We start from the raw sequence: 25766 nt of genomic DNA on the forward strand, positions 1-25766 counted from the left end.
CACAATAACCACCACTGTCTCTCACTCTCATGTTCCACTTTTTGCAAACAATGCCCATGCTCGCAGTGGATCAAAGTTTTTGCCAAGTGACCAAAGTGGTTGTTTTAGAGTCTCAAACATTGCATATAAAATTGTACCATTGCTCTACCAAGATTATGGGGGGGGTGGGGGGGGGGGGGGGGGGGGAGGGGGGGGTGGTGTGTGTTTGGGGCATGTGGCCATGGGCAAAACTCCCCTAAATCCCATCTTGCACTCAAGTTGTTCCAAGCCATTTTAAAACTGTGTTGCACATCCTTTACTTTAAAAGGGATTTGTTAGATTTTATGAAGGAAACTGAAGTAAAAATATCACAAACAATTAAAGCTGAATGTAACTGTCATATAAAGATATTCACAGTTGAGAGTTCAGAAAAGGAGTTGCCCTGATGGCTTAATTGCTGGAAGTATTGAGCGGGACTTTCCGGTTGCTTGCGCCCCAAGACCAAAAATTCCTGCCTCAGGTCAACGGACCTTTAAATGGTATGCCGAAATTTCTGTCCCACCCGCTAGGCGAGATGGGAAATTTCTGTCCCACGGCAGGCGAGATGGGAAAATTCCTCTCATTATGTATTAAATCATATGGGAAGGCCACAGGTTCCATTTTTGGTTTGGGTGGGTCAGCAGATTTCAGTTTAATGACTGACTTCAGCAATCGAGCTGAGTGTGCAAGAAAATAATTTTTAGCATATCAGCAAAGTGCTCCTGACCTCCTTGCAATGCCTCGAAGGAAGATATGAATGTAGACAACAGGTGAAAAGAGGACCAGGAATGGGTTGAAACTTCCCGCAACAGTCAATGCTCACCCATGAAAAATGGCCATTTGGATGTGGAATTAATGGTTAACCAACCAAATTAAAGCAAAATCTAGCCAGCGCCTTCAGTAGAGCAGCTGTGGAGAAAACTGACAGATAATACAACTTCCTGAAAAATGAAACAGTCTAGTCTATGGCAGCTTGCCAGTTTATCAGACTTATATTCCTGAGACCACAAACTAGCAAAAGTAACCTCACCAATCAGATGGACATCCAGATTCAAAAGGTGGGAATATATTCAGTTTTCAGAATGTAATCACTAGAATTCATCCAATAGAATAAGAACTTTGGATATCAATTAGTCAGTTATATTGAATGATGGCTCCAAGATGGTGAATTATGGAAACTCAGCCAATTCTTAGCAATCCAATGCCCGAGCAGGTTTCTTGACTGGGTATGTTGAAGGGTAGGCAGACTCAAAGACGGGTGATAGCTGAAGAAGCAGCAGAAAGCTTACCAAAGCTGTGCATAGTTTTAGATGATTAGAATTCCAGTAACACCTCTGTGCACCCTCAAGATTTCCAAGTCTTCCCTCTTGCCGACTTGTATTTAAACCCTCTAGGCTTAGAATAGGATACACCCACAATGGTTAGAATGCATGCACTCAATTTCAGACAAATGAAAAAACAATTATGGGAATTTCTCTGTGGCTTGATTCATATGTTGTGATGGATTCCATGCTAGTCAGGTACCAGCCAACCAAACAAAATAATCCTAATTTCTATCCATTATCCAACCCACTCTAATAGCTCAAATTTGCAAAATTACTTCTCAGCCCAATACCTTCTCTCAAGCAGGTAGAACTCCTCTCCTTTAAACCTCACTGACTGACTCATTGTACAATTTAATTGGAAGTGTGAGCTCTCAAGTTCTTTCACAGAAGATCCTTTTTATTATTGATCACTGAAGAGTTGACAGGTAACAGGACACACTGCCACTGTAAGCGAGGAATGCGTTCTCCTTTTGAACATTTAGGCTCTGTATGTGATAGTTGAAGCTAAGGCTAAGGAAACACCATTTGGAAACGTGGTCAATCAACTGGCTATATAAGAAACACTACACTTTACTTCCTATTGTTTTTATTCTTCTTTGTTTCCCTCCTCTTCCATTGCACAAATCACAAAATTCAACATTCTTCACCAGAATAACGTGGGATATCTATATTTGAAATGATTAATCAGCTTAATCTTTTGAGGGCCCTGAACGTCACTGCATCACTTGATGGGACAAAATGTTTTGGGGTTGTTTCTCACTCCTGTGCAGCATACAACGAAGCTCATTGCCTAACAGTCCCCTACTCTTGCCTCCATTTCAGCCCATTATGATTAGGCTTTTTTTTGTCACAAGTAGGCTTATATTAACACTGCAATGAAGTTACTGTGAAAATCCCTGAGTCGCCACACTCCCACGCCTGTTCGGGTACACTGAGGAAGAATTTAGCATGGCCAATGCACCTAACCAGCACATCTTTTGAACTGAGAGGGGAAATTGGAGCACCTGGAGGAAGCCCACGCAGACATGGGGAGAACATGGACAGATTCCGCACAGCCAGGAATTGAACCCGAGTTCCTGGCGCCGTGAGGCAGCAGTGCTAACCATTGTTCCACCGTGCCACCCCTTAATTTCATTGAAACGCTGTTTTGTTGCCTGTTTGGCTGAGCCACAATGGGAAAATGGCCACCTTTTGAAGTTCTTTCTCTTGTTCTTGGTTCAAATTCAAGTTCATCGCTCTCCTTTCTCACTGTTTAAACTGCTACGTCAACTCTTACCCAATTTTATTACTCATCAGAACTAGAACTGTAGAATTACTTATTCCCTTTAAACTTTCCTTATCCTTAGAAAAAAAAATATTAGTCACCTAATCACTACCTCCTTACTTGCTGGTGCCCTGCATTATTGGCCTTGTCTCCTCATTTTATTTTATTTTATTTTATTGTGAAATTCTCAATTAAAAAAGCTCAACAACTTGAGTTTCTTACTTTTTGCCGTTGTTGAATATTGCTCATGGTATCTGGCTGAAACTCCAGCTTGTCTGTTCGGCAGAACTTCCAGTACAGGATTGTGATGATGACGACCACCACAATTACTGGCACCATCACTGCCATGATGATCCACAGGTTCTTATTCTCATCTGTCGGGGAAGAGGTGGCAATGATCTCCACCGCTACAAAAGAAGTCACAAACAAATCATAGTATGAGTGTTTTTAAAAATTATATCCAAGGATGTCAGCATCGCTGTCAAGGCCTGAAAATACTGCCTCAAGCTTCAAGGCATCTCCTCTATTCCATAAGTATCCATCTTTGGAAAGTATGTGGATTACATAATAAAGATGGCACAGCTAAAATTGTAACATGGTTACTCTCATCTACTGAAAGCACTATCAATCCCTTTACTACGACAAAGGAACAGCTGAATTCTGTAGGGTGTTACTGGATGGATGAATTAGAGTGGTTTTTTTCCTCCTTTCCCAAATTTTGATGTGTATAACTGGCAGAACAGGCTGATGTCTCATCTGTGTGCGTATGGGAATGGGTGAGCATTTCAGGCCTGAGTGCCCAGCATCTGGGGCTGGAATATACACATGGGCAGAATAAGGCTCAATACTGACATAGTTTGGGTCTCTGGCAAAAAAAGACAGTGCGAGAATGTAACACATGACAATTAAGTTCAGTGATGTGAGAGAATTTGGCGCATAGGTTTATGGAAGGACAGGTATCCAGCATAGAGTGCTACTTAAGGTTAGGGATCACCCGTTTTCAGTTTCAAGTTTGGACTTGAACTTGCATCACAATTTAACCTGTTCTGGAGTTTGTAGTAATAGTTCCTTTGACAGATGTCTTTCCAAGCCTATGATCTCTACTACTTAAAAGAACAAGAGCTGTAGGTGTGGGAAAATTGCCACATGCAAATTCCCTCCAAGTCACACCATCACGTTTCTCACCACCTTCTTTGAAGTCAATTAGGGATGGACAATGAATGCTGGCCTTGTTCGTAACACTTATTTCATGAACTAAAAACATCAGAGTTGACTTAATCCGTCTTCACTCTAAGGCTTTTAACTTGCAATGTATGGACAGAGCTTCTAGGAACAGGAGTTAAATAAGCTCAATAAACTTTTTACCAACATTTTACACTTTATAACAGTCCCACTGTTTCTAGTCATCCCTTCTTTCTCCAAGGACACATCAAAATCATACACCACCTGATTTGAACATATAGCCTTGCCTTCACTGTGGCTGGATTAATATCCTGGAATTCCTACTGTTACTTTGGGAACATATCACCATTAAGATCACAGTGACTGAAAGTGAAGGTGGTTTTGAGCCTTCTAATAACAACCAGGGATAGACCATAAGACTCGGCCCATCAAGTCTGCTCCGCCAAACAATCATGACTGATATTTTTCTCATCCCCATTCTCCTGCCTTTTCCTCATAACCGCTGATCTCCTTATTAATCAAGAACATATCTATCGCCGTCTTGAAGACACTCAATGACCTGGCCTCCACAGCCTTCTGCGGCAAAGAGTTCCACAGATTCAACACTTGCTGGCTGAAGAAATTCCTCCTCATCTGTTTTAAAAGATCGTGCCTTTAGCCTGAGGTCGTGCCCTCTGGTTCTAGTTTTTTTCTACTAATGGAAACGTCCTCTCCACGTCCACTTTATCCAGGCCTCGCAGTATCCTATAAGTTTCAATAAGATACCCCCTCATCCTTCTAAACTCCAACGAGTACAGACCCAGAGTCCTCAACCGTTCCTCATACGACAAGCTCTTCATTCCAGGGATCATTCTTGTGAAACTCCTCTGGACCCTTTCCAAGGCCAGCACATCCTTCCTTAGATATGGGGCTCAAAACTGCTCACAATACTCCAAATGGGGTCCGACCAGCCTCAAGAGTACATCCCTGCTCTTGTATCCTAGCCCTTTCTACATGAATGCTAACATTGCATTTGCCTTCCTAACTGCTGACAGAACCTGCATGTTCACCTTGAGAGTCTTGAACAATGACTCCCATGTCCCTTTGTGTTTCTGATTTCCTAAGCATTTTCCCATTTAGAAAATAGCCCATGCCTCCTTCCAAAGTGCAGAGCCTCACATTTGTCCACATTGTATTCCATCTGCCACTTATTAGCCCACCCACCTAACCTGTCCAAGTCCTTCTGCAGCCCCCCCTGCTTCTTCAATACTACCTGTCCCTCTACATATCTTTGTATCATCTGCAAACTTAGCAACAGTGCCTTCCGTTCCTTCCTCCAAATCGTTAATGTATATTGTGAAAAGTTGTGGTCCCAGCACTGACCCGAGGCACACCACTAATCACTGGCAGCCATCCTGAAAAAAACCTCTCTGCCTTCTGCCAGTCAGCCAATCCTCTATCCATGCCTGGATCTTACCCTTAACACCATGGGCATTTAACTTATTTAATAGTCTCCTATGCGGCACCTTGTCAAAGGCCTTCTGGAAATCTAAATAAATCACGTCCACTGGTTCTTTTTTATCTAACTTCCTTGTTACCTCCTCAAAGAACTCTTAACGGATTTGTCAGGCATGGCCTAGAGTCATAGAGGTTTACAGCATGGAAACAGGCCCTTCAGCCCAACTTGTCCATGCCTCCCTTTTTTTTAAAAAACATCCTCTGACGAAGCCCTGCTGACTCAGTCCTATTTGATCATGCACTTCCAAGTACTCTGTGATCTCATCTTTGATAACGGACTCTAAACTCTTGCCAATGATCGAAGTCAGGCTAACCGGCCTATAATTTCCCGTCTGCTGCCTCCCTCCTTTCTTAAACAGCGGTGTTACATTCGCTACTTTCCAGTCCTCTAGCACCCTCCCTGCCTCCAGGTGATTCCTGAAAGATTACTACCAATGCCTCCACAATTTCCTCAGCTATCTCTTTAAGAACCCTGGGGTGTAGGCCGTCCGGTCCAGGTGATTTATCTACCTTCAGACCTTTCAGTTTCCCCAGACCCTTCTCCTTAGCGATGGCCACTACACTCACCTGTGCCTCCTGACTCTCCTGGAGCTCTGGCATCCCACCAGTGTCTTCCACCGTGAAGACTAACGCAAAGTAACTATTCAGTTCCTCTGCCATTGCTTTGTTTCCTATTACTCCTTCTCCAGCCTCATTTTCCAGTGATCCAATGACTATTTTTGCCTCTCTTATATATTGAAAAAAACTCTTCCTATCTTCTTTTATATCACTAGCTAGCTTACACTCATATTTCATCTTCTCCCCCCCTTATTGCCTTTTTTAGTTGTCCTCTGCTCGCTTTTAAAGGCTTCCCAATCCTCTGGCTTCCCACTAATCCTTGCCACTTTGTATGCTTTTTCTTTTGCTTTTATGCTGTCCTTGACTTCCTTCATCAGCCATGGATGCCTCGTCCTCCCCTTAGCATGTTTTCTCTGCCTTGGGATGAATTTCTGTTGGTGCCTCCCGAATAACTCTCAAAAACTCCTGCCATTGATGTTCCACTGTCTTCCCTGCTAGGCTCCCTTTCCAATCAATTCTGGCCAGCTCCTCCCTTATGTCTTTGTAGTTACTTTTATTTAATTGTAATACCGTTACATCTGACTCCAGCTTGTCCCTCTCAAACTGCAGGGCAAATTCTATCATATTGTGGTCATTGCTCCCTAAGGGTTCCTTCACCTTAAGCTCCCTAATCAAGTCTGCCTCATTACACATCACCAAATCCAGAATTGCTTGTTCCCTAGTAGTGTGGGCAATAATTGACAGCAGCAGGGAAGAAACTGTCCTTGAGTCGGTTGGCACGTGACCTCAGACTTTTGTATCTTTTTCCTGAAGGAAAAAGGAAGAGAGAATGCCCAGGGTGTGGGGGGTCCTTAATTATACTGGCTGCTTTGCTGAGGCAGCGGGAAATGTAGACAGTGTCAATAGATGGGAGGCTGGTTTGCATAATGGATTGGGCTACATTCACGATCATTTGTAGTTCCTTGCGGCCTTGGGTAGAGCAGGAGCCATACCAAGCTGTGATACAACCAGAAAGAATGCTTTCTATGGTGCATCTGTTAAAGTTGGTTGGAGTCGTAGCTGACATGCTAAATTTCCTTGGTCTTCTGAGAATGTAGAGGCGTTGGTAGGCTTTCTTAACAATAGTGTCGGCATGGGGCAACCAGGTCAGGTTGTTGGTGATCCGGACAGCTAAAAACTTGAAGCTCTCGATCCTTTCTACTTCGTCCCTGTTGATGTAGACAGGGGCACGTTTTCCTTTACGCTTCCTGAAGTTGATGACAATCTCCTTCATTTTATTGCATTGAGGGAGAGATTATTGTTGCCGCACCAGTTCACCAGATTCTCGGTCTCATTCCTGTATTCTGTCTCGTTATTGTTTGAGATCTGACCCACTACAGTGGTGTCATCATCAAACTTTAAAAATCTACATGGCACAAGTCAGCAGTGTGATGGAATACTCTCCACATGCCTAAATGAGTTCAGCTCAAACCAGATTCAAGAAGCTGGACACCATTCAGAACAAAGCAGCCTGCCTTGATTAGAACCCCACCCAACACCTTATTCATTTACTCCCTCTACAATGGTATACAGTGGCAGCAGTGTGTACCATCGACATGATGCACTGCAGCATCTCACCAAGACTCCTTCTCTCCCCAACTGAGGTATTCTCAGGCCACCTGTAGAATCTTACCATGTTTCCAAATGAGCTCAACTAACGAAGGGTCAAATCTAGTCTGCATGACTTAGTTCCTTATCGACTGAGCAAGAAGCCTGGGGGTTTTTGAATTTTAACTGCATGAGGTACGAACTGAACTGTGCATAGGAATAATTAGCCTTGATCAGTGCTGTCAATTCATTCATCTTCGACACACTCAGTGCCCTATCCATCAAGCATTTGTAAGAGGAAGTCAAAGTATACTTACGTTGTGCCAGTGCACCTTGTATACGATAGCCTAGAACAATTGCTGCTCTTTGTATGTCCACCTTATTGATAAGGTTAGCAGCTTCGTTTGCATCAAGGCGTTCCCCGTTCTGCTTCTCCACAAAGTAAATTAGCTCAGTTGGGTTCCCATCACCAGTGACCTTGGTGATATTTACGACCTGTAAAGGAACAGCTATTACTTGAAGGCTGTATAAAAAGTCAGGATTTCAAACACGTGTTGCCAAAACCAAGCAAAGCGTTGGTTGATACTAGCATGCTAATTTGGACTGACAGGAATTAATTGAGTACCTGGGGGGCAGGGGGGCACTAAGCATCTAAAAGGAGGAACCCAGAAATACTACACATGGAGGGATGAATGAATGGCCTGCCAATATACTTGGTGAGGTGGGGAATGACAGTACATTTGACATAAGGAGCAACACCTGTCAGTACATTTAGACTGAGGAATTGATAGGCAATACAATGTACAGGATGGGGGGTGGTGATGGAACGTCTGGGGTAGAATCTGGGGCAGTGAGAGAATGCTGTGGGAATATTTTAGTGAAAGAAATCATGGGCCCAGGTGCTTCTCTGATTTCAGGTTTCCTTATTCCTCCCTTGCCTTTAACGCTCCCCTTCATCATGCATGATTTTTTCCCCCCCCTTTCAAGATGCACCAGCAATCACAGAAAGGTCCTAGTAAAATGATGCCCCCGTCATTATGACCCATTCTGCATATATAAACAGCAGCAATGATATAATACAATGTTAAATTTGTGTACACCCCATAGGTGATCCCACTCCAACTATTAAAAAAGATCAGAGTACAAATTTTAATTTCACAGCATTGTGCAACATTGTTAATTTGACAGTAAAATATCCCTTTGGTTATTTATAACATTGTGCAGACACTTACACTGATTTTGGTGACTGCCTCATTGACATATCTTGCCAGTTTACCTCAGTTGGCTGGACAGCTCGTTCATGATGCAGAGCAACGCCGACAGCACGAGTTTAATTCCTGCACTGGCTGAAGCCCACCCTTCTCAACCTTGCTCCTTGCCTGAGGAGTCGTGATACTCTGGGTAAATTACCACCCATCAGCTCTGAGCCCTCAAAGAGGAGAGCAGCCTATGGTCATCTGGGACTATTGCGACTTTGCCTTTTTACATTATACAATATTTACATGATGACAGTAAATTCACATTTGGGGGAAAAATTCAATACTTGCAACCTAGGCAGGCTACGGTATACCTTTCAGGTTTTGTTTTATATATTTTGACTACTGTTCTGTATAGAAAAGACTGTCTTCATGCTACAGCTCATATGGTTTCATTCTTGGAGAGTTTTAAGAGGAAGGGGAGGAGAGGAACAGTTCCATTCATTTGCTGCTGCCTAAGCTCCCTTCTCCCTGGACATTCTCATTTACCTTACTCAAAATAACTATCACTTAGAAGCTAATTTAGTTCCCTGGGAGTAGCTCATGCTGTGGACGCAGATGACAGGTGGATCTGACCTAGCGCAGGGCTGAGTGACTGTTCCTTAGGCCTGCTCCAGCCTCTTGTTATTTCATTTTCTATTTCTTCTCCTTGGCCTCCTGGAAGATGCCATCATTCAGTGCATCCGATGTGATTCTAATGTGCTTAAAGAGGGTTACAGTGTGAAAAATAAAAAGGCATAAGCATGTGGATGTTGCTTAGCAACTGGAAGCTCTTGTAAGGTAGAAAAGCTTCTAAGTTTTAGCTGGATACATTGCAGTTGGAGACGGGCACCGGGGAGTGAACAGCTCTTAACTTTGCCAGTAGAAGCTGGACAGGGCAAGGAAGTTGCAACGATGCAGGCTTTCTAAGGAACAAGATACAGTCCAGATAACCAGGAATATGGGACAGAAAGAATGTCTTAAGATGACTGGAGAACAGAGACCAAGGTAATGTTCAGGAGAAGTCAAGGAAGACAGAACAAAGGGTTCTGAGTTAAAGAGACAATTGTGTGATGATACTGTACCTTCAAAAATGTATTTAAGCCATGTTCTTGTGCAGGATCTGTTGTAGCAGTTTTTTTTTAATGTACTCAAGAGCCATAGGGGACGATTCTCCCATTCCAACCAGCTAATTTTTTGATGGGTCAGGCCGGGAGTTTCACGGGTGCACCGATTCACGCATGCGTTCTCCCAGTGATGGAAATCTGGCGCAGTCGAGACCATGCAGGAAACCAGCATCTCCCACCCTGCCAGTGCAATTTCACTCCGGCGGGGTTTAGAGTAGCTCCCACTTTCGGGGAACTAGCAGGAGACCCCGCTTGAGTGAAAAGGGGGGGGGGTGAATTGGGGCGCCAGATGGTTGGGCAGCAGGGGGTTAGTTCCCCTGGGCATGGGCACTCTGGCAGTGCCAGCACTGCCCAATGGGCAAAGTGGCCATGCCCGGGGGCACCTTAGCACTGCCCACCAGGCATGGGGCAGTGCCAAGGGGGCGATCAATTGAGTTGGGGCGGGGGAAGCGGGGGGAGGAGATCCCGCTGTCACTCTGCAAACAGGATTGGTTGGGGCTGGAGGGAGGCCAGCGATCAGGCTGGGCTGGGGGTCTGCCTCCCCTGGGAGGGTTGGGGTTCTGCTGGGGTGAGGGTGTATAGTCACTGCTGGGGGGGGGGGGGGGGCTGGGAATGGTCGTGTGGGCCGTGATCAGGCCGTGGAGGGGTGGTGGTGGGGGGGCGGGGGGGAATGGTGGAGGGGCAGCAGTGTGGGGGTTCCCAGGCTGGCCAGTAAACTGCAGACTAACAGATCGGGGCCACTACGCATGTGCAGAGGCCAGGAACTGTCAGACTCTGGCGTGAATAGGCCCCGTCCCCAAGCTTTTAATGATATTCATGATTGTGACCTCTGCAGTGCAGAGAGTGTGGGAGTTTCAAGTCTGAACTCCCACTGAAAAAACAATCATGATTTACACCATTTTTCCCCGTGAATTCAGCACTTACAACTTTTTTGGGAGAATTGCCCTCATAGTGTCAAGCAGCATCTTGTATTGTTGCAACAGTATAATTGTTACTAATGGCTACTAATCTGAACTAATGCTGTTCTATTTTTCGCTGGGATTTTGCAGAGTGGGGCTTCGTTGGGATGATTGGTAGGTATGGTTATGTGACGGGGAAGCTGGGACTTACACTGAATATTCAAGCTTGGAAGATGCTGCTTTTGAGAGAGCAGTCTCTCTTTTCCCCTCTCTGGAGTTGGAGACTGGAATCTACCAAGAGATAAGTTTCTTTCTTGGAGATTCAGATGGCTAAGATCTTTCAATGAGTGAGTCTCCAGAAATATTCAAACCTGCTCGGTGGGAAAAACTCAGAGACCAAGTGCAACTTTCTCTTTTAAAAAATCTGCTCCCTCACCAGCAGCTGAATTAATCACATCAAAGTGAAGGATTATAATGTTGGAGAATGGTGAATTTTCTAGCTCTTGCATTTGGTGTTAGCATCAAGGGTCTCCTGACCAGGCTTACTGCCTTAGATGCAAAGCAAAAGCTCCCAATACACTGTTAATTAGTCCCATCTCAGAAAAGCATCCTTTACTGTGTCAGTGCAGCATTGCTTTGCTCCAAACATCACGCAGCTCTACAGATCATCGCTTGGTGAAATTTACCAATTATGGTGTTACATTATGTGTAGTTGTGCTATGGAAAGAATGTCCACTAAACAGTGAGTCAAACCTATCACAACTAATTTATTTAGGACTCTAGACAGCTGTTGTAAAGAAAATACTTTTATCCTAAGGGCTGATTTAGAATCATAGAATCATAGAAACCCTACAGTGCAGAAAGGGGCCATTCGGCTCATCGAGTCTGCACCGACAACAATCCCACCCAGGCCCTACCCCCATATTCCTACATATTTTACCCACTAACCCCTCTAACCTATGCATCTCAGGATACTAAGGGGCAATTTTAGCATGGCCAATCAACCTAACCCACACATCTTTGGACTGTGGGAGGAAACCGGAGCACCTGGAGGAAACCCACGCCATCACGAGGAGAATGTGCAAACTCCACACAGACAGTGACCCAAGCCGGGAATCGAACCCAGGTCCCTGGAGCTGTGAAGCAGCAGTGCTAACCACTGTGCTACCGTGGATTTCTAACCAATGTCACATCTTCCTGTTGTTTTAGCAAGACTAAGCATAAAGGTTTATTTCCTAATGGACCAGTACACAGTCTCCGCTGGATCGCCACTGCCATTTGTGAGGAGAACTGCAGATTGCCGCTTCTGCTAGGGGATTCCTCACCTTTCTTGTCCATCACTACAGGTTGTCAGAAGAATTTGAAGCCAGGGCACAAGTGGGAAAAGCAGGATCTGTAATTAGAGAAGCAGCTCTGCCTTTCCCATGCCTGCTGTTCCTCCGATCACTACTTTGACAGTGCTGAATGCAGGGCCCTGCTTCCATCTAACTTCAATATAGTCAATAATCTCTCAAATAAAATACAAACTCTTGTTGTACTGAAGCAATTTTAACTCAAACAGCAACCGGCACTTGAGATGTGAATTCAATTAAACGTAGAAAACATTTTCTTTTCCATTGGGATGATATTTTCTGACTTCTAATCTAATCAGTGGACACAAGTCTGTATTTATATGATTACAAGATCAAGCAAACTCCAAGTAAGCTAGACAGCAGTAGGAAGGAAAACAAGAACAATGAAGCAGCTACACAGAGAGCAAATCAGAGATAGGTTCACATCAGTTCAGCATTTGCTTATTCCAGCCCCTTCTTTTAGCTACTTAACGAGAATATAAAAAAGCTTTCTTCCTGTAGAGCTTGGTTATAAAATCTGAGCAAATTAAAGGATTCGACTCCTTGAGATCAAGAACGAGAAAATAAAACTAACCAGACGGTTCAATGAATTTTGATCACTCCATTTCACAAGCTCTTCTCCAATATCTGTCAACAGTGCAATGACAATCGGAAAGGGGTTCCAGAAGGGGCACACAATGTGATGTTCTCTACTTCAAACTGATTCAAAATAAAATTAATATATATTTCATAGCCACGTCCACTAATTTGGACAAACACTTGCTGTTAAAAAAATAGTATTTTAATGATTCCCACCACACCAATGCCTGGGTTTCAGCAACAAAGTAATGAGCTGAAGTTGCAAAAACAGAAAGCAGATCAGGAGAGATATTTCAGAAGCTATGATAACCCTAAAAGTTACAGGAAAACTTGAATGCTAATTATTTATTCATCATCCAAAGATGCGCAGGTTAGGTGGATTGCCCATTCTATTTTGCCCCTTAGTGTTCCAAGATGTGCCTGTTAGGGGAATTAATAGGGTAAATACATAGGGTGACAGGGAGAGGGTGAGCGGTGGGCCTGGGTAAGATGATCTTTCGGAGAGTCGAAGCAGACTCGATGGGCCAAATGGCCACCTCCTGCACTGTAGGGCTTCTATGTTTAAACTCTATGATTAGGGGACGTACATTCAAGAAGGAAAGGTGTAACTTAGTTACACAAAAGCTGGTGAATCTATGGACCACACTGAATGAGGAATGAAGAGCACTGGTAGAATCATTAGGGTATTGTTATCTAGCAGAGAAAGCAAGACTGGCATAGGGTATTTTTTGAACTGGTGTTACAATAGCCTCTTCCAGTCCTGTTGATTTCTTTGGTCCACTTTTTAATACGAGTAGTAACAAGGTCTGTTTTGCAAATGACTGTTATAAATTAGTAAGCTGCTTCTGTTTGATATAGATGCTATGAAGCATGGAGGAAATAATCAAGCCACGAGGTTATCAGGCTATCACATACACAGTGTCACAAAGGAGAGTTTGACTGGGATGCCTCTCACAATGATTAGCTACAGAATGATTGCCCTGATTTCACTGCATCAGAGACAAAAGATGTCCATCTGCTCACAGTGATCAGTGATGTTTCTTCCATTAAGTCATTCTCACACCCAGCCTACAAGGGAGAAATGTCAAATGATCTCCACAACTAAGCAGATGGATTGAACAACCCTGTATCACAGCAAAAATAAAGTTCATTGTCAGACACTCTTGTCCCTGCTTCTGATTATTCTTCTTGTTTTATACAAGAAACCAGGGATGAGAGTGGCTTAATACAGAAAAGTCTAAACATTAATAGTTTAAGATAAAAAGATCTGAAAATGTGATATTCTTTGTAGCGCATTTTATGATCAGTAGCGAATGTAAATGCTTCTAATAGGTGGAATTACTAGATTTCAAGTGGGTAGAAATACTAGTTTTCCTTTTGTTTACCATCAATACTGTGGACCAATGCATTTGTATCAAATCACCAAACTGACCTCATGCAAGTGAGTGCATGTGATAAAGAATGAAGTTCACACGAACAGAACACGACCCTGCTGGATTATGTACACACAAAGCGAAGTGAAGGATTATGGTAGTGCTTCACAAACTATTTTCCAAGTGATCTCATTTTAGTTCACCACCACCTCCTCAAGGGCAATGAGCATCACAGGCAAGGCCAGCATTTGTTGCCCATAAACGAATATATTTAAAGAAGCTTGAAAATTAACATGACCCCACTCGCCAGCAGGAAACAAAACAGCAACAAGGCAGCAAAGCATCATGGTAAATGCTGTAACCAATGACTAAAGTTCACATATACAAAAAATCATATAATTATGAAAACCTGTACTTTTAAAGTACTTTACACAGATTTTTCCACTCACTCAGCAGCCTGTCTTCCCAAATCTGTCCCCCACCCCACCCACACTCACTCGCTCATTTGGCAGACTTTCTTCCCACTCTTCCTCCGCTCTCAACTTGCTCACTCAGCAATCTCTCCTTTTCAACAACCAGAAAACACCATCAAGCTGCTCTGGGGCCATACAGACCCCCTTATGGACTGACATTTTCAACAGCCTTACAGTAACACCAAGCTACCCAGGGTCCCTCAGGCCCCTTCACAATCAGGCCTCTGACTGCAAATTAGTGCTAATTCATGATAATTAGCCAAAACATAGGCTCTGTTACTGCCTCCTGAATCGTTAGTTGTACTATATCAAAATAAATGGAGAGAAACTTCAGAGTGCTTCAGTGCAGAGGAATCTGGATGTCCGCGTGCATGAATCACAGAAAACTGGTACGCTGGTAGTGAGCAAGGCAAATTGAATTTTGGCATTTATTGCTAAAGGAATCGAGTATAGAAGTAGGGAATTGTTGCAACTGGACAAGGCATTAGTGAGACCACACCCAGCGTATTGTACACAATTTTGGTCCCTTTACTTGAGGGGGGATTTGATTGCTTTGAAGGCAATTCAGAGGAGGTTCACTAGATTGATTCCAGAGTTGAGGAATTTGTCTGAAGCAAGATTGAGCAGTTTAGGGAGATTCCAAAGTGGCAGCGGAACATGGCAACTTCCTGCATGCTGTGCCCAGCATACCCTATAATTCTTGTTCTATGCTTCAAAAATCTTATTCTAACTCTTATGCTCTCTAACAATGCACTATTACAATCTTACAGAATTGGCAAACATTAGGATCCTGGAGACACCTGACCTGAAGCTGAGCCGGACCAGCCGACTACGTGGGACCGGTGGCTAGTGTTGCAGTCCCACAGGTGGGGCTTTCCCTACCGAGGCCCCGATCGTCCAGCCCCAGCCTCCATCGACCCCGATGGCCAGACCAGCAAGTCTGGAGCCGGGTCCTCCACTCCAATGGCTCACAACGTATCTGACCTGGAGAGTTGTGACCTCCTGCAGGCCCCAAGCACTTCCCCACTCTCTCCTTCTACAATTGCCCCAAAGTCTTAACAATCAACTCCTAATGCCTAAAAATCACTAACACTGCTCTTTTAAATTTACTTGCAGGTCTAGAGATCCTCCGAACTCTGAAAGACGACCCCGACCTGTCAGGACCCGGCCATCGGCTCATCTGCAACCGCAATCTGAGAGACGTCGTCCACTTATCGGCCTTCGACCCGTCCACACCCGAGTACAGTCTGGACTTCTTCTGACTTCCGAAGCCAATCCGCAGCCCGACACCAACCCAGAACGCCCGACCGTGCAGACCCATCTATCGACGCAGGAACCGCAAACAAGGCAACAATGCCTCCACCCACAAACGAACCAAAGCGATGAACCTCACTGGACACAAATATATAGCCTTAATACTATTCTCACTGTCTCCCAGGCCCAAACATAAGCAAACACGCCAGGAAGCGCGGAAAACGTGCAGACCCGCAGATGAGCGTGAAACAACGCAGTACCAAGGCTCCCCCTCCCCAACTTACTCCTGGCAAATGTCCAATCTCTGGGTAACAAGCTGGATGAACTTAAAGGCAGATTCACTTTTCAAAAGGGAACGGAGACACTGCTGTGCATTCTGTTTCATGGAGACATGGCTCACTGCTGCTTCACCGGACTGTGCTCTACAACCAGAGGGCTTCTCAAACCATCAAATGGACATACAGCGGCCTCAGGCAAGGCTAGGGGAGGTGGGGTCTGCCTGCTGATCAACACCTCTTGGTGCTTGGATGTAGCAACACTGGCAAGTTTCTGCTCCCTGGACCTAGAAAACCGGACGCTAAAATGCTGCCCCTACTACCTTCCGCGGGAGTTCACCTCTTGTTGACATCAGTTCACATCCCACTCCACGCAGACGTGAAGACCGCGCTGGACAAAATATACATCACCACAAATAGCCTTGAGACGAAACATCCCGAGACCTTGTTTATCGTGGCCGGGGACTTCAATCAGGCCAAGCTCAAGAGCGTACTACCAAGTTACCACCAACGCACCTCCTATTCCACCAGAGGCCCAAACATCCTAGACCACTGCTACACAAATATCAAAAATGCATGCCGCTTTATTGCCCACCCACACTTCGGCAAATCAGACCACAAGGCTGTGCTCCTGCTCCCAGCTTACAAGCAAAAACTGAAATGGGAGAATCCGTTAAAGCAAGTCATGCAATGTTGGTCTGAGAACTGCTTCGAGTCAGTGGCCTGAACGAGTATGCCACTACAGTAACTGACTTCATTAGTAAGTGTGTAAAAGACTGTGTGCCAAAGAATCAAATCCATATGTTTCCCAACCAGAAACCATAAATGAACAGGGATATCCACAGCTGAAGTCCAGGTCTGAGATGTTCAAGTCAGGCGACCCTGACCTGTACAGGAAATCCAGATATGATCTACAGAGATCCATCAAAGATGCCAAAAGACAGCACCAGACCAAGCTACAGTCCCAGACTAGCCACACGGACTCCCACCGACTATAGCAAGGTCTGCAAGACATAACAGGCTAGAAGATCAAGGCATGTAAAATCGCCAGCACAAATGCACCCCTACCCAATGAGCTCAATGCATTCTATGCCCGTTTTGAGCAAGAGGTAAGCAAGAGCTTGCCCTCCACCCCAGAAGACTCGGACGAAGCTGTGTCCTAGGTCACCATTGCAGACGTCAGCGCAGCCTTTCTGCAAGTCAACCCATGGAAAGCGATTGGCCCGAATGGGGTACCTGGGTGAGCACTCACATCCTGTGCAGACCAGCTGGTGAAGGTACTTGTAGACATCTTTAACCTCTCTTTACACCAATCTGAGGTTTCTATCTGCTTCAAGATGACAACAATCATCCCGGTACCGAAGGAAAGCCAGGCAGCGTGTCTTATTGACTATCATTCGGTGGCTGACATCCATCATTATGAAGTGCTTTGGCACAAATCAATTCCGGCATCCCAGGTTGCCTGGATCCACTACAGTTCATCTATCGCCGCAACAAGTCCACAGCAGACACCATCTCCGTGGCCTTGCACCCAACCCTGGAACACCCACATAACAAAGGCACCCATGTCAGACTCCTCTTTATTGACTACAGCTCAGCCTTCAACACCATTATTCCTACAAAACTCATCTCTAAACTCTGTGGCTCGGCTCTTCCCTCAGTGACGGGATTCTCGACTTCCTCACCTATAGACTGCAATCAATAAGATAGGCAACAACACCTCCTTCATGATCATCCTCAACACTGGTGCCTCGGCCCCTTACTATATTCCTTATACACCAATGACTATGTGGCCAAATTCAAGTTTGCTGATGACCCCACCGTAGTGGGTCGGATCGCAAACAATGATGAGACAGAGTATAGGAAAGAGATAGAGAATCTGGCGAACTGGTGCGACAACAATAATCTCTCCGTCATTGTCAACAAATCGAAGGAGATAGTCATTGACTTCAGGAAGCGCACTAGAGGGGAAGCCCCGGTCTACATCAATTGGGATGAAGTGGAAGTGGTCGAGAGCTTCAAGTTTCTAGGACAGGTAGACCGCTAACCTGTCCTCGTCCCTCCTTAGGGGAGGCGATGGCTTAGTGGTATTATCACTCGACTAGTAACCCAGAAAATGTTCTGGGGACCTGGGTTCAAATCCCACCACGGCAGCTGGTGGAATTTGAATTCAATAAAAATATCTGGAATTAAGCGTCTACTGATGACTATGAAACCATTGTTGATTGTCAGAAAAAACCCATCTGGTTCATTAATGCCCTTTCGGTAAGGAAATCTGCTGTCCTTACCTGGTCTGGTCTACATGTGACTCCAGAGCCACAGCAATGTGGTTGACTCTCAACTGCCCTCTGAAATAGCCTAGCAAGCCATTCAGTTGGAACAATCGCTACAAAGTCTCAACAAAGAAATTAAACTGGACAGATCACCTGGCATCGACTGAGGCACTGGAAAAGACAATGGCAAAACAAACAGCCCTGTCCTCCTTAGTAATATCCTGGGGGCTAGTGCCAAAATTGGGAGAGCTGTTTCACACTCTAGTCAAGTAACAGCCTGACATAGTCATTCTCACAGAATCATACCTTACAGATAACACCCCAGACATCACCATTACCATCCCTGGATATGTCCTGTGGTAGTGGCACAGTGGTGTAAAGTCGGAAGGCAGTTGCCCTGAGTGTCCTTAACATCGACTCCGGACCCCATGAAGTCTCATGGCTTCAGGTTAAACATGGGCAAGGAAACCTCTTATTGGTTACCACATACTGTCCTCTTTTGGCTGATGAATCAGTATTCCTCCATGTTGAACAACACTTGGAGGAAACACTAAGGGTGGCAAGGGTGCAAAATGTACTCTCGATGGGGGATTTCAATGTCCACCACCAAGATTGGCTCGGCAGTAGCACCACTGATCGAGCTGGTCGAGTCCTAAAGGATATAACTGCTAGACTGGGTCTGCAGCAGATGATGAAGGAACCAACAAGAGGAAATAACATACTTGACCTGTAAGTTTTTCGGGCAACTCAGGCCTTTTTTTAATGAGCTGGGAAAAGGACTTGAACCCTAAAGAACTGTGAAAGTGGCCACACTTGGCTGTAGGACTTGACCAAAAATGTCCCAGGGAGCCCAGCCAGCCTGTGTGTGTGTGTGTGTGTGTGTGTGTGTGTGTGTGTGTGTGTGTGTGTGTGTGTGTGCGCGTGTGTGGGTGAAGGGGCCCAGTCCAAAAATTGCAAGCAGCCAGAAACCAGACAGACTGCTGATTAGGTTATCAGCAGTACAAAAGGACCTGACGACATCACCAGACTAGGCCGGCAGCAAGACAATGCACCTGGTCTGGACTCAATACAGGTGATAATGGCCTTGTCCCAGAGTGAGGAGAAGCCCATTTCCCTAATGGGAAAACAATTAAACGATCTCCGATGGAACAATACAGGACAGCAAGGGACCTATCATCTGGGATGGGACCATCTGGTCTCTATGGACTGTAAGATCGCAGCTGCAGATAACCCTAGCAAGCCTTTGTCTGTGGAAACTGCCGGTTGGAAGGGGGGCGGAGTTGGCAGGAAAATAATTCAAGTTTACAATATAAAAGGATGGTCAGGTCGGCCATTTTTCTCTCTTTTCTCTTCGGACCAGCATGACAGCACTCTCCACTCGGTCGCCTCCAGCACGCAGCCTAAAGCCCACTGAGCAATTTAAACTAGGATTGTGAGTACCCTCCGGTAATTCGCGAAGTTCCCGAGATCATCATGGCGGCACGGTAGCACAGGGGTTAGCACTGCTGCTTCACAGCTCCAGGGTCCCGGGTTCGATTCCCGGCTCGGGTCACTGTCTGTGTGGAGTTTGCACATTCTCCTTGTGTCTGCGTGGGTTTCCTCCGGGTGCTCCGGTTTCCTCCCACAGTCCAAAGATGTGCGGGTTATTGGCCAGGTTAAAAATTGCCCCTTAGAGTTCTGAGATGCGTGGATTAGCGGGTAAATATGTGGGGGTAGGGCCTGGGTGGGATTGTGGTCGGTGCAGTCTCGATGGGCCGAATGGCCTCCTTCTGCACTGTAGGGTTTCTATGATATGATTTCTATGATATCATAGTGGATGAGGCTTTGGGGAAGGGGGGGAGGGGCTTTTGCATGCATCTTTCATAGTTTAAGACACTGGTAAACTTGTATAAAGTAAGAATTCCGTTGCGTCCGTTTAGTTATAGTCTTATAGAGCATATAGTCTTGCATAGTTATAGCCTTATAGAGCATAAGGCATCGTGTGTTGTTTTCCTGGTGTTTGGTGACCTTTGACCTTGATGTTTTAATAAATATATATATATATATATATCTTTGACTTCCGTTGGAGTCCGTTTTGATCTTTTCAATTTCTCACAAATGATCTCTGACTAAGTCACAATATAAATATTCCTTACCATAATTCCGGAGTCTAGAACTGAGGGTACCCTGGGCGCTTCGAAACCGCCCACTCAGGAAAGGCTGCCAGGTAGTGGATAGGCAGCAGTTTCCTTTTCTCTCTCTTGGGAGCGCTACTCTAGTGAAGTAGACGCAAGGTGGCCATTGTTCCATCGGCAAGAGAGAGAATCACTCGGGCATTGGTGGGGTTTGGGTGGCGGAGAACCAAACCTAAAATAAGCCCAGTGGAGTTAAAAAGAGGGATCCCGCTACAGACCTCATCCTTACCAATCTGCTGGCTGTAGATGCATCTATCCATGATAGTATCTGTAAGAGTGACCACCACACAGTCCTTGTGGAGACGAAGTCCCGCCTTCACATTGAGAATAACCTCCATCTTGTTGTGTGGCACTATCACCGCGCTAAATGGGACAGACTTCGAACCGATCTAGCAACTCAAGACTGGGCATCCATGAGGCACACTATGGGCCATCAACAACAGCGGAATTGTACTCCAGCACAATCTGCAACCTAATGGCCCGGCATATCCCCCACTCAACCATTACCATCAAGCCAATGGAGAGTGCAGGATGGCATGCCAGGAGCAGCACCAGGCATACCTAAAAATGAGGGATCAACCTGGTGAAGCTACAAAACAGGACTACTTGCATGCCAAATGGCAAAAACAGCAAGTGATAGAGCTAAGAGATCCCACAACCAATGGATCAGATCTAAGCTCTGCAGTCCTTCCACATCCAGTCGTGAATGGTGGTGGACAATTAAACAACTCACTGGAGGAGGCGGCTCCACAAATATCCCCATCCTCAATGATGGAGGAGCCCAGCACATCAGTGCAAAAGATAAGGCTGAAGTATTCGCAACAATCTTCAGCCAGAAGTGCCAAGTGGATGATCCATCTAGGCCTCCTCCAGTGGTCTCCAGCATCTCAGATGCCAGTCTGCAGCCAATTCGATTCACTCCACGTGTTATCAAGAAACGGTTGGAGGCACTGGATACTGCAAAGGCAATGGGCCCAGATAACATTCCAGCAATTGTACTGAAGACTTGTGCTCCAGAGGAAAACCCCAAGGCTTTTTACTCTTATGTGAGGAATAAAAGAATGACCAGGGTGAGGTTAGGGCCGGTCAAGGACAGTAGTGGGAACTTGTGTATGGAGTCAGTAAAGATAGGCGAGGTGATGAATGAATACTTTTCTTCAGGTGTTCACCAAGGAGAGGGGCCATGTTTTTGAGGAAGAGAAGGTGTTACAGGCTAATAGGCTGGAGGAAATAGATGTTCGGAGGGAGGATGTATTGGCAGTTTTGAATAAACTGAAGGTCGATAAGTCCCCTGGGCCTGATGAAATGTATCCTAGGATTCTTTGGGAGGCAAGGGATGAGATTGCAGAGCCTTTGGCTTTGATCTTTGGGTCCTCGCTGTCCACGGGGATGGTGCCAGAGGACTGGAGAATGGCGAATGTTGTTCCTCTGTTTAAGAAAGGGAATAGAAATGACCCTGGTAATTATAGACCGGTTAGTCTTACTTCGGTGGTTGGTAAATTGATGGAAAAGGTCCTTAGAGATGGGATTAACGACCATTTAGAAAGATGCGGATTAATCCGGGATAGTCAGCACGGATTCGTGAAGGGCAAGTCGTGCCTCACAAATTTGATAGAATTTTTTGAGGAGGTAACTAAGTGTGTTGATGAAGGTAGGGCAGTTGATGTCATATACATGGATTTTAGTAAGACGTTTGATAAGGTCCCCCATGGTCGGCTTATGATGAAAGTGAGGAGGTGTGGGATAGAGGGAAAGTTGGCTGATTGGATAGGTAACTGGCTGTCTGATCGAAGACAGAGGGCGGCGGTGGATGGAAAATTTTCGGATTGGAGGCAGGTTGCTAGCGGAGTGCCGCAGTGATCAGTGCTTGGTCCTCTGCTCTTTGTGATTTTTATTAATGACTTAGAGGAGGGGGCTGAAGGGTGGATCAGTAAATTTGCTGATGACACCAAGATTGGTGGAGTAGTGGATGAGGTGGAGGGCTGTTGTAGGCTGCAAAGAGACATAGATAGGATGCAAAGCTGGGCTGAAAAATGGCAAATGGAGTTTAACCCTGATAAATGTGAGGTGATTCATTTTGGTAGGACTAATTTAAATGTGGATTACAGGGTCAAAGGTAGGGTTCTGAAGACTGTGGAGGAACAGAGAGATCTTGGGGTCCATATCCACAGATCTCTAAAGGTTGCCACTCAAGTGGATAGAGCTGTGAAGAAGGCCTATAGTGTGTTAGCTTTTATTAACAGGGGGTTGGAGTTTAAGAGCCGTGGGGTTATGCTGCAACTGTACAGGACCTTGGTGAGACCACATTTGGAATATTGTGTGCAGTTCTGGTCACCTCACTATAAGAAGGATGTGGAAGCGCTGGAAAGAGTGCAGAGGAGATTTACCAGGATGCTGCCTGGTTTGGAGGGTAGGTCTTATGAGGAAAGGTTGAGGGAGCTAGGGCTGTTCTCTCTGGAGCGGAGGAGGCTGAGGGGAGACTTAATAGAGGTTTATAAAATGATGAAGGGGATAGATAGAGTGAACGTTCAAAGACTATTTCCTCAGGTGGATGGAGCTATTACAAGGGGACATGACTATAGGGTTCGTGGTGGGAGATATAGGAAGGATATCAGAGGTAGGTTCTTTACGCAGAGAGTGGTTGGGGTGTGGAATGGACTGCCTGCAGTGATAGTGGAGTCAGACACTTTAGGAACATTTAAGCGGTTATTGGATAGGCACATGGAGCGCACCAGGATGATAGGGAGTGGGATAGCTTGATCTTGGTTTCAGATAAAGCTCGGCACAACATCGTGGGCCGAAGGGCCTGTTCTGTGCTGTACTGTTCTATGTTCTATGTTCTAGATCTTGCCGCTCCCCTAGCCAAGCTCTTCCAATATGGTTACATCACTGGCATCGACCCAACAATGTGGAAAATTGCCCAGGTATGTCCTGTACACAAAAAGCTGGACAAATCCAAGCCGCCCAATTACCGCCCGATCATTCTACTCTTGATCATCAGTAAAGTGATGGAAGGGATCATCAACAGTGCTATCAAGCAGCACCTGCTCAGCAATAACCTGCTCAGTGACACCCAGTTTGGGTTTCGCCAGGGTCACTCAGCTCCTGACCTCATTACAGCCTTGGTTCAAACATGGACAAAAGAGTTGAATTCTAGAGGCGAGGTGAGAGTGACAGCCCTTGATATCAAGGCTGCATTTGACCAAGTGTGGCATCAAGGTGCCCTAGTGAAACTGGAATCAATGGATATCAGGGGGCAAACTCTCCACTAGTTGGAATCATACCTTGCACCTAGGAAGATGGTTGTGGATGTGGAGGGTCAGTCATCTCAGCTCCTGGACATCTCTGCAGGAATCCCTCAGGGTAATGTCCTAGGCCCAACAATCTTCAGCTGCTTCATCAATGACCTTCCCTCTGTCATAAGGTCAGAAATGGGGATGTTTGCCAATGATTACACAATGTTCAGCACCATTCACCACTCCTCAGACACTGAAGCATTCCATGTTCAAATGCAACAAGATCTGGACAATATCCAGGCTTGGGCTGACAAGTGGACAGTAACATTCGCGCACACAAATGCCAGGCAATGACCATAATCAATAAGAGACACTCTAACCACTGCCATTTGACATTCAATGGTGTAACCATCACTGAATCCCCCACTGTCAACATCCTTGGGTTTGCCATCGACCAGAAACTCAACTGGACTCATCACATAAACACAGTGGCTACAAGAGCAGGTCAGAGACTAGGAATACTGCAGCGAGTAAATCACCTCCTGACTCTCCAAAGCCTATCTATCACAAGACACAACTCAGGAGTGTGACGGAATACTCCCCACTTGTCTGGATGGGTACAGCTCCAAAAACACAAGAAGCTTGACACCATTCAGGACAAAGCTGCCTGCTTGATTGGCACCACATCTACAAACATTCAATCCCTCCACCACCGACACCCAGTAGCAGCAGTGGGTACTATCTTCAAGATGCACTGCAGCAATGCACCAAAGATCCTTAGGCGGCACCTTCCAAACCCATGACTTCCATCTAGAAGGACAAGGGCAGCAGATAAATGGGAACACCACCACCTGCAACTTCCCCTCCAAGCCGCTCACACCCTGACTTGGAAATATATTGCCGTTCCTTCATAGTCGCTGGGATAAAATACTGGAATTTCCTCCCTAACGGCATTGTGGGTCAACCCATAGAACATGGACTGCAGTGATTCAAGAAGGCAGCTCACCAGCACCTTCTCAAGGTTAACTAGGGATGGGCAATAAATGCTCGTCATGATGTGGAGATGCCGGCATTGGACTGGGGTGAACACAGTAAGAGTTTTAACAACGCCAGGTTAAAGTCCAACAGGTTTATTTGGTAGCAAATACCATTAGTTTTCGGAGCGCTGCTCCTTCGTCAGATGGAGTGGAAATGTGCTCTCCATTTCCACTCCATCTGACGAAGGAGCAGCGCTCCGAAAGCTAATGGTATTTGCTACCAAATGAACCTGTTGGACTTTAACCTGGTGTTGTTAAAACTCTAACAATAAATGCTCGCCAGCCAGCAACGCCCATGTTCCACAAATCCATTATAAAAATGCTGATGCTATAGTTAAAGAAAGCCATCAATGCCTCTACTTTCTCTGGAGGCTAAGGAAATTTGGCATGTCCGCCACGACTCTCATCAACTTTTACAAATGTACCATGGAAAGCATCCTTTCTGGTTGTATCAAGCTTGGTATGGCTCCTGCTCTGTCCAAGACCACAAAAAACTACATAGGGTCATGGACGAAGACCAGTCCATCAACCAAACCAGCCTCCTATCCATTGACACTGTCTACATTTCCCGCTGCCTCAGAAAAGCAGCCAGCATAATCAAGAACCCCATGCACCCTGGACATATTCTCTTCCACCTTCTTCCATCGGGAAAAAGATGCAAAAGTCTGAGGTCAAGTACCATGAACAGCTTCTTCCCTGTTGCCATCAGACTTTTGAATGGACCTACCTTGGCATTAAATTGATCTTTCTCTACCAACCTAGTTATGACTCTAACAGTACATTCTGCACTCGCTCCCTTCCCTCTCTACGTGTGGCTTGCTTTGTCTGTATAGCACTCAAGAAACAATACTTTTCACTCTATACTAATACATGTGACAATAATAAATCAAATCAAAACATAATCTTTAGAGCTTAGAAGAATGAGAGGAGATCTAACCAAGGTATATCAGATGCTAAAAGAGATTGACAGGATAGATGTAGAGAGGACGTTCCCTTTCGTGGGGCAATCTAGAAAGAGAGATCATAGTTTTAGGGTAAGGGTAGCAGA

The 25766-nt window shown here is 45.4% G+C and overlaps 1 protein-coding gene across 1 annotated transcript in view; it reads right to left on the minus strand.

The window, feature by feature from the left end:
* LOC144498708 (UPF0606 protein KIAA1549) overlaps positions 1-25766 on the minus strand; it is a 273369-nt gene that overhangs the window by 82363 nt on the left and 165240 nt on the right. The window contains exons 9-10 of the mRNA XM_078220248.1: positions 7749-7926; positions 2830-3014 (exon numbers count right to left, since the gene is read on the minus strand). Coding sequence (XP_078076374.1) covers positions 2830-3014; positions 7749-7926 — 363 coding nt within the window. The remainder of the gene's footprint in view (positions 1-2829; positions 3015-7748; positions 7927-25766) is intronic.

Source organism: Mustelus asterias, chromosome 9 (assembly GCF_964213995.1).
Source record: "Mustelus asterias chromosome 9, sMusAst1.hap1.1, whole genome shotgun sequence".
NCBI classification, from domain to species: Eukaryota; Metazoa; Chordata; class Chondrichthyes; order Carcharhiniformes; family Triakidae; genus Mustelus; species Mustelus asterias.